At 41.3% G+C, this 12,448-nt stretch overlaps 1 protein-coding gene across 1 annotated transcript in view; it reads right to left on the reverse strand.

Annotated features, from left to right (window-relative positions):
• Nucleotides 1-7,899, reverse strand: part of fz (frizzled) — a 101,262-nt gene extending 93,363 nt beyond the window's left edge. Inside the window, exon 1 of the mRNA XM_067146366.2 lies at nt 6,525-7,899. Within this exon, the coding sequence (XP_067002467.1) occupies nt 6,525-7,710 (1,186 nt within the window). The 5' untranslated portion in view covers nt 7,711-7,899. The remainder of the gene's footprint in view (nt 1-6,524) is intronic.
• Nucleotides 7,900-12,448: the final 4,549 nt, after the last annotated feature.

Here is a 12,448-nt window from a genome sequence, read left to right on the forward strand (position 1 = left end):
ATGCAATCAACTCCCTCGTTTTTGGTCACGTGAATAACATACTCGTATTTTTATTAGCCCGATTCTTTAGCTGATTGGTTTAGAGGCCTTTCGTTTAGGGGGTCCAGGGTTCGATTCCCTATCAGGTCAGGATTTTTCATACATTCCATAGGCCTATTTAGTCTTTGAAATACAGAATAATTACACAAGCAAAACACTTTGTAACTTTTGGGGTTTTTGACACTTTTACACTGCCATTAAGTGCTTTTTCTGGTCTATTAACTGGTGATATTAAGTCGTATAAGGTCATTTTAGTTACTGAATTTTCTAATTGTCTTTGCCATGCCAAGTCTCAAGAGAGTAATTTCATTCGGCTAAAACACATTAATATAATTAGATATTTATGTACTCATAACAAACCCATTGCATAATATGTATGTTTTTTTTGTAATTTCATTATTAGGTGCAAATATTGTTAAGTGTGTGAATCAAAAAGGCTGAGGCAAACAAATTACAAAATTCTCCGCATGCGCCGAGTGGTTGATAAAGCACTCGCTCGCCTCAAGATTGCTGAATCGAATCCCGGGACGAGCAGTTCTTATTCTGAGAGCGTATAATGCAACAAAATACTAAAAAGTTTCAAATATCTATCATAGGTAAGATTTTGACTTAGTGTGTTTTGCTTGTTAACCCACGATATATTTCTAAATCGACTTACTTTCCGCCATGTACAGAAAGAAATTGACCTCAACATACTCGCACAATCGATTTCGTAATTATTGAAGGAAGTTCAAATTTTTGCAATTTTGTCTTTGGTGCAAGCTACCCACACCATGTTCCTCGGGCATGATTTAAAAAAAAAATTACGAACCTGCTCTTTGAAAAGTCAGCATACGGCCTTAGATTCAGACGTCCCCGCGTTCGATTCTCGACCGAGTTTTAAACTATGTACGATTAATTTCTATGACCTGGGGACTGGATGATTGAGCCTCTGGATCAACGGCTTCAAAGTTCACAACATGATAATAGACAACCCACAAATAGCATCACATCACTAATTCCGAGTGTTTTGTAGAAGTAATTTATCCTCTAATTTTTGTACTTTCATTATTAGATGCAAATTCTGTTTGTGTGAGAATCAAGGCTGTGGCAAACAAGTAACAGAATTCTTCGCAATGAGATCGGCTGCATAGAGGGGGGTTGATTAAGCGCTCGCTCGCCTCAATCCCGGTACAATCAGCTGGCATGTCCATTACATTATCAGCCTGAAGGCTGGCTGGATCCTCAAATGGCATCAACCGACGGCGGTGCCATAAAGAGACATACTAGGCTAGATAATGTGCAAGGTAATTTACCACTGCAGAACTATTCTGAGCAGCACCTTTCATGGCCTCGAGACGAGTAACTCGTGTTTAGGACGTAAACATCGCCCAAACAAACATGAAAATATGCTCTTATAAATAGCTAAATGATCCAAAAATGGAAAATATGACCAAACATATGAAGGCTACTTCAAACGTAAGTTTCTGCCGCTAGTTTTTTAATATTAAAGATACAATTCAGTGTACAATCTTATTGCATCACTTAATTTCTTTACTAGTTCTTTTAACGCAATTCCACTAGCGTCTATCATAAATGCATGATCAATCATTAAACTGTGGGTCAGTACCAAATATATTTTAAATTAATGTTGCAGCCACACAATGGAGACAGAGACCACATCCCTGCTCCTGCAATCCAAATTGTTTTAGGTATCGGAATTAAGAATGCGCCGACATTCGCCGTAGGCGCAAAATATTTGGTTGAAGTAAAGTACTGGAGAATACGTACAGTACATCTTATTCCCCATTCATCTCAGCATTTTTGAGTCTACCAGTGTCGCTATACTCCTGGACATTAAAACGCTTCAAAGCACTTACTTTAACTTTGCAGAGAGGACTTTTCTTTCGGTAGAGAAGCATTTCTTCCGGAAATTTAAGGCAATTTCTTAATTTAGCACATTAGCAGTACATGCAGTAGTCACGAGCCACCAGTGCTAATAGTGACGGGATAATCGAATCCAAAATAATCGCTTATTCGATATATCATTGTATTCGACTATATTTGAATGAATGAGGCAATCGAATAGTGAATATTTTTTCCATCCGATTATTTTTTCTATTATCCATCCGAAACTTCATTAGAATCAATGAGGCAATCGCACAGCGACTTTTTTTTCCATTCGATTGTTTTTCGATCATTCATTCGGAACTGCATTCGAATGAATGGGCAACTGAATAGTGAATGCTTTCGAAATAATCTAATGAAAAGTGATGTTATTAAGACAGTTAATTCACTCATTTAGTTTCAAAATTTGGAGACACGTTTGGACAAAAGGCGTATTTCTATTTTTCATAAGAGTTCATCTATTCGCTTATTTCCCATCTAACACACATCCGAAAAATTGATTCATAAACGCATTCGAATAATCTATGAGATAAAACTGAATGATATTTGGGACTATTCGATTATTTTATTCGATAATTATAATTTCGTGCGGCTATTTCTAGCCGAGTGCAGCCCTTGTAAGACAGACCCTCCGATGAGGGTGGGTGGCATCAGCCACGTATAGGTAACTGCGTGTTTTTGTGGTGGAGGATAGTGTTATGTGTGGTGTGTGAGTTGCAGGGATGTTGGGAACAGCACAAACACCCAGCCCCCAGGCAACTGGAATTAACCAATGAAGTTAAAATCCCCGTCCCGGCCGGGAATCGAACCCAGGACCCTCTGAACCTACCAGTACGCTGACCATTCAGCCAACGAGTTGGGCATTTTATTCGATTATTTAAATAATCGGATGGAGGTTATTCGATTATCCCATCACCAAGTGCTAGGACAGATAAGCCCTTGCGGTATATCCTTGTCTCTTAACAAGGGTGACATTCCAGTGGACGTAAATACCCGCATTGCAAGACTTACTCTAAAGGAAGTCATTCTAAAACTAGTGATGTAAACCCAGACGAGATACGATAAGCGTCACATGTTCAGCTTTGAGCCCGAGCTTCAAGTTTCGTGACAATGCCACAAACACAATTACGCAAGCAACATAGAATATCACGTTCAACGTACAGTACATTTTTCCGTGCAAAATATGACCTTAAACAACTAAAATGACAGAAACATAACCAAAACAATAGATGTGTGCTAATGGCTTTACGTCGCACCGACACAAGTAGGTCTTATGGCGACGAAGGGATAGGGAAAGCCTAGGAGTTGGAAGGAAGCGGCCGTGGCCTTAAGGTACAGCCCCCGCATTTGCCTGTTGTGAAAATGGGAAACCATGGAAAACCACCTTCAGGGCTGCCGACAGTGGGGTTCGAACCCACTATCTCCAGGATGCAAGCTCACAGCCGCGCGCCCCTAACCGCACGGCCAACTCGCCCGGTGAAAATAATAGAAGTTGGTAAAATACGCCCCATAAAATAAGGATAAATATGCTCAGGATCGACCTTCATATTTATTTGTCAAGGCACCTGAGCTAAAGCTCACTGTGGTGCAGTACATTCTTATATTATCATGGCTACAGAGTATTTATATGCCGAACCCGCGGTGAAGAGGTAACGTGCCTGCCTGTTACCCGGAGGGTGCGGATTCGATTCCCGGCCAGGTCAGGGATTTTTACCTCGATCTAGGGCTGGTTCGAGGTCCACTCAGCCTACGTGATTACAATTGAGGAACCATCTGACGGTGAGCCAAGATTAACGGCTGAGAGGATTCGTCGTACTGAACACGACACCTCATAATCTGCAGGCCTTCGGGTTGTGCAGCGGTCGCTTGGCAGGCCATGGCCCTTCGGGGCTGTAGGGCCGTGGGGTTGGTTGGTACAGAGTATTTATAAGTTAAATTAATACACTCTTGTAATATTTGTAACATCAAATATACCGGGCGAGTTGCTTAGGGGCGCACAGCTGTGAGCTTGCATCCGCGAGATAGTGGGTTCGAACCCCACTGTCGGCAGCACTGAAGATGGTTTTCCGTGGTTTCCCATTTTCACACCAGGCAAATTCATCGTCGGGGCGATGTAAAACAAATTGTAAAAAACATCAAATCAGTGCATATGACACATACGTAAAAATCATAACATATTAATAATGTTATGGCTTTACATCCCATTCACTACTTTTACGATTTTCGGAGACGCCGAGGTGCCGGAATTTCATCCCGCAGTTCTTTTACATGCCAGTAAGTCTACCGACGCGAGGCTGACGTATTTGGGCACCTTCAAATACTGCCAGACTGAGCCAGAATCGAACCTGCCAAGTTGGGGTCAGAAGGCCAACGGCTCAACCGTCTGAGTTACTCAGCCCAGCATAAAATATTAAGGTATCATATATATATAATCAATCATATGTATATGTTTGATCTGTATAACTGAATTATCCCAAACTGATACACTGTAAGAGTAAACAAGCATACAAACAACACACGTAACAAGTCTATTTCAAAATTTAACTCTACAATTTTATTCTACTTACGAACAAATAATCAAAACGGAAGACGGGAAAAATTATGACATTTCCTGAACATCCGAGCCCTTGCTCAGCAGCATGTAGCTTACCATACCGTCACAGCTATGTATAAGACTGGGACTTGGAGAAACTACTGTACGTTTTGCTCTGACCTGTGCCAAGAGACAGAAACCGGTTGGCATGTCAGGGTGCTTAATTGCGGCAGATAAACGGCACATTAAAGGACACTTTCTTTAGGGCAAAATAGGGTAGTATGGAAGGGTTCTCTAAAACTTATAGCAAATGAAGGGATGTTAAATACCACATACGTCGATCAGAGCTCTAGAAAATGCTTTGATAATGTTGATTGGACCAAACTATTTGAGATCGCAGAGGTACGGACGACATAAAATGCAGACTACTGCACAGCCAAGGAAGGCCTTTCTTAGGATGACAAAAGGAAACCACATTTCCCTTTGCGAAAATCAAATGATCATAAATACTTCTCCCGGTCATGGCCATCCATCACCGGCTGCTAGTTTCACATAGTGACCAACCATAAGACATAGTCTGCACGGTTGCTAGGTAACATTGACGAACCATCCATACCTTACTGCCTGCACGGCTGCTATGGTTACACTTCCGTCACACATTCTATGGCGTCACGTTACACAAATTTTCGGACCCCCGGCCATATTTATGTCAAAAAGAACATTGAAATATGAATTAGAAACATGTCTTTGAAGACATTCGTCTGGAGCGTGGTACTGTATAGAAGTGAAACATGGACAATAACTACCTCAGAAAGAAAGAGAATAGCCTATAATCCTTTGAAACGTGGTGTTAGAGAAGCAGAAAGTGAGATGGGTAGATCGAATCACGAATGAAGAGATACTGAATCGAATTGGTGAGAGGAGATAGAAACATGACCGTAAAGTGTGATCCTTCAATACCTTCATTTCTACATATCGGCTAGTCATTCTCTCTCTCTACTTTGGGTTATGCTGCTTCATGTTATGATTAATTACGTTCCTTCGGCTGACGTGCATAATATGTTTTATTATTATTATTATTATTATTATTATTATTATTATTATTAGAAAAGCGCACATGTTTTGAGGGTAAGCAAAAGGATTCCGCTTCTATCTAGCACTAACATTTCACGCACAATTTCCGCGATTGTGATCATCTTGATTTTCGGAAAATCGAGTTCAAGGTCACAAGCAATAAATAAAAATAAAATATTTCACAGACTTACGATCTCATAGTTTGACATCCCGGCTCTTAGAAAATTAAATAAACGGAAGATATTAAAACATTATAATATGTTTTACGTCTAGCTACTTTATGGTTTTCAGAGACTCCGAGGTGCCAGAATACTGCCCTGTGCCATTTATACACATGTATTTGAGCACTTTCAAAATACGAAGGATCGAAGACAGGAGGCCAGGGCATTCTGCTGTCTAAGCCAGTCAGTCCGACCTTTAATAGCAGAAATAAACTAGTAACTTAATAAACAGTTCTACTTTTTTAAATTATTATTTGCTTTACGTCGCACCGACACAGGTAGGCCTATTATAGATCTTATGGCGACGATGTGATAGGAAACGGTTAGGAGTGGGAAGTGGCCGTGGTCTTAATTAAGGTACAGCCCCAGCATTTGCCTCGTGTGAAAATGGGAAACTATCTTTAGGGCTGCCGACAGTGGGGTTCGAACCCACTTTCTCCCGGATAGAAGCTCACAGCTGCGCGCCCCTACCGCACAGCCAACTCGCCCGATTTTCTACTTTTTAGTAGTGATTAGTGCGGGCAATTCTACTACTTGCGGAGTTTCATAAATTTCCTATCAGAACTCGAATACTGTAGCATCACACTAAATTTAAAATGCCTCAGAAAATGATTTCCTGGTATTTCCGAAAAATTATCAACTCGCATATCAACTCAATAGATACCCTACTATGCACACCAAAATAATACCCTACTATAATAACTTCCAAGATTGCCGGTGAGATTTATAGGCTAAATCTCTCCTTATAAGAAGTGAATAATACTGCTTACCTTCAACTTTTCCCAGAGCCAAGATAGTTATTGTCTTGATCGCGGGAACGGCCCAGGCGGCTAGGTGGAAGTACTGCGAGTTGGCTTCAATAGCTTCGTGGCCCCACTTCAAACCCGCGGCTAAGAACCAGGTAAGGGTTAGCACCACCCACCAGATGGATGATGCCATGCTGAAGAAATATAAAACCATAAAAAGGATGGTACACCACTGGTCCTTTGTTCCTTGGGTAATAGTAGACACCATAGGTGGTTGAATGCTAGGTACAGGTCCTGGAAATGGCTTCTGACAAGCAATCGAGTCTCCTGCGCCAAAACCTACCACATAGGCTAGAGCTACCATTAGGTAACACACAGAAAGGAAAATTATAGGACGTTCCGGATAACGGAATCTATCAGTGTCTATTAAAAATGTAAGCACTGTAAACAGACAAGAAGCTGCACACAACACAGACCACACACCCACCCACACTCGGGCAAAATGCCTTTCATCTTCCGAGAAGAACATAGCATCACACGGTGCACCACAATTTTTTTCTATTTTTTCACCTACTTTTAAAGAATAATCCAAATCTTTCGGAACATGAAACTGTACGGGACAAGAAAATCCATAGTTTCCTTTTATTGGAGGGTTTAGGGGGTCACTAGGTTTGCTGTCTGATATCACTGCTTTGTTGAATGAACCCGTAGGTTCTTCCGTGGTCGCTGTGTTGTTCTCGCCAACACATATATCAGTACTAGATTCTGGGAATTTATCACAATCCAAATCGTCAGGCCAAGGAAACCCAAATTTATTCATCAGCTCTTCACAACCATGCCGAGCTGATAAACACAGCGACCTACAAGGAGGAATAGCACTTTCCAAAATAGTACACACAGGTACATACACTGAACACAAAAAGAACTGAAGGTCTGGACTACACTTCACTTTAACGAGAGGAAAATACTGATGCACTTCCAAACCAGCGTCCTCTTGCTTTTGTTGACCTAGCAGGTTAGGCATAATAGTCATATTGTACCGAATATCGATACAAAAAGGGACAGTGATAGGTTCACACCGTCCATGGTGTGGAAACTGATCTCGATCTCTGTCAGACACGCGAGAAGTTGTGCTACCATAAGCCGAAACAACAGCTATCGCCCATCCCCATAGCATCCACCAGCACCACATACCACAACGGCCACCCATGGCTTGAAACTTCACAAACTTTTTACTTTGAATGCTTCCATCACAAACTATGAATTAAGTAGCTCCATTGTATCACTCACTGCACTTATGTACAAACGAAAATAACCATAATGGAATATTCACATGCTCGGTGAAATGAACACACTACACAAACAACACACACGCACAGTGCCACAAGCAAGCAGTTGCTACTCTGCAGCTTCTCAGCCACCAAATGACAACATATCGGCACGATAAAGATGGCAGCCGGTCGGAACTCGCTGCGCATGCGCCACAGGGCGACCAACATACAGCGAGCCTCTGCAAAATAATGCCAAATGCACGGGAGTAAATTAGCTAGAATTACAATATACACCTCTGAACAGCAAAACTTGCCATATATTAATTATCTTGGTCCTTAAGAAGTAGAGTCCTACCGAAGTCATGACTGGTTAAATTCTAGCGTCTCGAATGTATTAATTCCGCATGCTATGACAGAGTTAAACATGTATTTTACCTTTGCTTTCAAATAATAATATTCTTAACTGTACGGGTAGTAGCTATATGCGACCTGTGAGTTTAGAGTGAAGTTTCGAAGGGTATTAATATACAGAAGGCCAATTTATTGACATACAAGTTCTTTGCTAGTCTGCGTGTGCCATCTAGCGGATACTATGGACACTACTACGAACGAAGACACAGCGGGATATTCAAAACAATTTCAAGTTCACTGCTTCATTAATTTCAGAGATTAGTGTTGCTCAAATAACGATCTCTACATCTAACCTAATAATAACAACAATAATAGTAAATTAAACATAAATAAATAATAATACATTATTATTCAAATAATGATCTCTTCAACTAACCTAATAACAATAATAATAAATTAGCCACAAATAAATAATAATACATTATTATTGAACGATTATATATATATATATTATAAGCCAAGAATAACGACCGAGAGGATTCATCTTGCTGACCTCACGACACCATGTTATCTACAGGCCTTCGGAATCGCTTGGTAGGCGATGGCCCTTCAGGGATGTTGCACCATGGGGTTTGGTTTTATTATTATTATTATTATTATTATTATTATTATTATTATTATTATTATTATTAGGTGTCTCCGTGGCTCAGATGGCAGCGCACCGTCCTCTCAGCGCTGGGTCCCATTTTTCTCCAGGTACTCCGGTTTTCCTTGTCATCTTTCAGTCTAGCAATACTCTCCAATATCATACCATATCATTTCGTCTGTCAGTCATTAATTATTGCCCCAGAAGAATGTGAGAGGCTTCGGAGCCAGCCCAGTTCTTATCCTCACCGCTAGATGGGGGCTTCATTCATTTCATTCCTGACCTGGTTAAAACTGCAAACAGGTTGTGGATTTATTAATATTATCATCGGAGTAAATTGGATCTGATTGGAGAGGGGGTATTTATTTAATGTCTTTAGCAATGGTGAATTCAGGGTTCGCGGCCCTTCCTTACTCTTTTATTTTATTTAATACGTTTATCCTCCAGGGTTGGTTTTTCCCTCGGACTCAGCGAGCGGTCCCAACTCTACCGCCTCAAGAGCGGTGTCCTGGAGCGTGAGATATTTGGTCGGGGATACAACTGGGAAAGAGGACCATTGCCTCACCCAGGCTGCCTCACCTGCTATGCTAAACATGGGCTTGTGGGGGGGGGGGGGGTTGGAAGGAAGAGAGAAGAAAGCGGCCGTGGCCTTAGACTAAGTTAGGTACCATCCCGCCATTTGCCTGGAGGAGAAGTGAGAAACCACAGAAAGCCACTTCGGGGATGACTGAGGTGGAAATTGAACCCTCTCTACTCAGTTGACCTCCCTAGAATCGAACAAGGGCCTCCGAAGACGGCAGCTACTAACCGTTACACTATGGAGACGGATATGAGTGGTACAAATATATAATAATGAAAAGGGTCAACCAGTGTAACGGTAAACAATGGCATTATGTAAACTCTATGTACCAGGGATGTAGGGCGGGGAGAGGACGCTGTTCCTGCACAGGTTTTGAGCAAAAGTTCCTAATTTTGTATTTAAAAAGGTCTAAAGAAACCGAAAATGTCTTTTAAAGCACAATAAATAATTAACTGATTTTCTTTTGGCAACTGAAATAACTGCGTACTGTACATGCGATTTATAAATGTTTTAAATCTATGTATATAAAATAAGAGTTTTAATAATGTTACTAGAGGACCCGTGCAGCTCCGCAGCATTCGTTATAAATACGTAGGTCAGATAACTCGTCTTGAGATGCCTGTCGTAGTCATATTGTTTTGCCCACCCTTTTCAATGTTTTTCTTAATATTTAATAAGAAGCACGCTATGGGATGCCGCAGCACGTAGTCAGAATTCATCAATTCTGACGTCATCATCATGCCGTCTGTTTGGTAAAAATCTGTCCATATATTCCCCCCCCCCCCCGCTTTTTTTTTTTAAACCCTGCAGTTCTTGATGTAAAGCTTGGTACTGTATCGTAGAAAGCAATGGTATTTTTAACAGCATTTCTCCTGTATGGAACGAAGGAGTGTTTAATGCGAGGCAGATAACTTTTTCAAGATACATGCCTCAACTCTTTCTAGTATAGAGAGGTTATCCTTCGATAGGTGTTCCCACTTAATGTCTAAGGCGTATGTCATGATGGGGTCTGTTTATACGTAGACTTCTTTTTCTCATAGTAACATGTAACTTATTAGGAACTCTCTTCCACCTGTTGAATATATTTTGAAGCTGGGAAAGCTTAGAGTATCTAACAGGGAATCCGTGATCAGAGAAGGTGTATACTCTCTAGCTTGACAAGTAGTAAGGTTGGTAGATGCAGAGTGGGTTTCGGCCCTTGGTTTTCGTCCCTTAAGTGGCCACAGCGGGTCCGTGGTCCAACAGCTCTGCACTCTGACCACCCAACCGAGCAGAGGAGGGGTCGCCACGGCTCTACCGTGGTTCTACGCCTCTGCATCCGGGAGACGGGACAGGGCTGGACCTCACGGCTGGCCCCAACCGTCGGCTGTCCTGAGAATGGTTTTCCGTGGTTTTCCATTCTCCTGCACTAAGGCGAATGCCGGGACAGTTTGTAGTATAGGCCACGGCCGCCCACCCCCTCACTTGCTCCACACATCTCCTTCACCATCACAAATCTCCCGCCCTGAGAGACGGCGTAACCGTCTAAGAGGCCCGCCTCCCCCTTCAGGGGAGGAATTAAAACGTTTAGTAGTAGTAGTAGCACGTAGTAATCAAACATGGCTACATGCAATGACATTACTAAGGATGAAAATCACATAAGTATCAGAATATTTATGAAAGAGTTAGTCGCTTAGCAACCTGCTAAGTACAGAATGTATTGCGGGTTAGGGTAAACCTTCACCTGCAATTATTGGAGCGATCATTTAAAGATTTGATTTTATGATTACTAAAGTTGGCTGATATTAGAGACCTATCAATGTCTCCTGATTCACCGGCAGGTAATTTCGGAGAGAATAAAACAAAAATGAAGCAAATCGGTCCTGTAGAACGGACGGACGGATTTGCCAACGGCTGTTTTTAGTAAAGGTGGTGGTGGTGATTATTGTTTTAAGAGGAAGTACAACTAGGCAACCATCCTCTATATAACACTAATCAGATAGAAAAATGGAAGGGACCGACGCTTCGAAAAATGAAGTTATCGGCCAAAGGAAGACAAGGGCCACGAAGGGCGTGAAAATGAAAGACTCCCTAGCCCTCGCAAACCTAATAGCGTCGGGGTCGGAAAAGAACAAGAGTTGACCAAGTGAGGTCGGATAGGATAGATGAAAGTGAGGAGCCTGGCACAAGTAAGTGGAAGCAATGCCAGGACTCAGCTCAGGGCCCCGTGGTCGCCAACCCACGCTCCAAAGTTCAGAACCCCTGGGCCCCTTCTAGTCGCCTCTTACGACAGGCAGGGGATACCGTGGGTGTTATTCTACCACCCCCACCCACAGGGGGATGTTTTTAGTAAACTCTTTTATTTTAATAAATAGATTGGCTTTACGTCCCACTAACTACTTGTATGGTTTTCGGAGATGCCGAGGTGCCGGAATTTTGTCCCACAGGAGTTCTTTTACGTGCCAGTAAATCTACCGACACGAGGCTGTCGTATTTGAGCACCTTCAAATACTACCGGAGTGAGCCAGGATCGAACCTGCCAAGTTGGGGTCAGAAGGCTAGTGCCTCAATTGTCTGAACCACTCAGCCCGACAATACGAGTTTTGTCTGTACATTGCTCAGAAGTAAAAAAATAATGGTATTTCTGTATCGGTCGTGTCTATAATAACAAGGACACGCAGTTTTTAACTTTCCGTCATCTATGTTTGTATGTATATCACGAGAAAATGATTGAATATATTTTAATGAAAATCGGCATGTAACGTAGGAGAGTGAGAAACTAGAGTCTAGGCTATAAATAATTGTATTCATGCTGGATGAAATTGTAATTTAGGGGAAGGAGCCGAAAGTGTCACATCATTAGGTTTGTACCTGTGTGAAGCACAATAAATAAATAAATAAATAAATAAATAAATAAATAAATAAATAAATAAATAAATAAATAAATAAATAAATAAATAAATAAATAAATAAATAAATAAATAAATAAAATAAAAATGTAATTTTTAAATACCTATGTTATTGGTCCTATTGAAAAGTACAACATAACAAAAGTTATAGAGAATACAATTTCCGATCATTATGTCTTATACAGTTTTACCGTACTGACTGTGATAATAGA

The sequence above is a fragment of the Anabrus simplex genome, chromosome 4, assembly GCF_040414725.1.
Source record: "Anabrus simplex isolate iqAnaSimp1 chromosome 4, ASM4041472v1, whole genome shotgun sequence".
In the NCBI taxonomy this organism is placed as follows: Eukaryota; Metazoa; Arthropoda; class Insecta; order Orthoptera; family Tettigoniidae; genus Anabrus; species Anabrus simplex.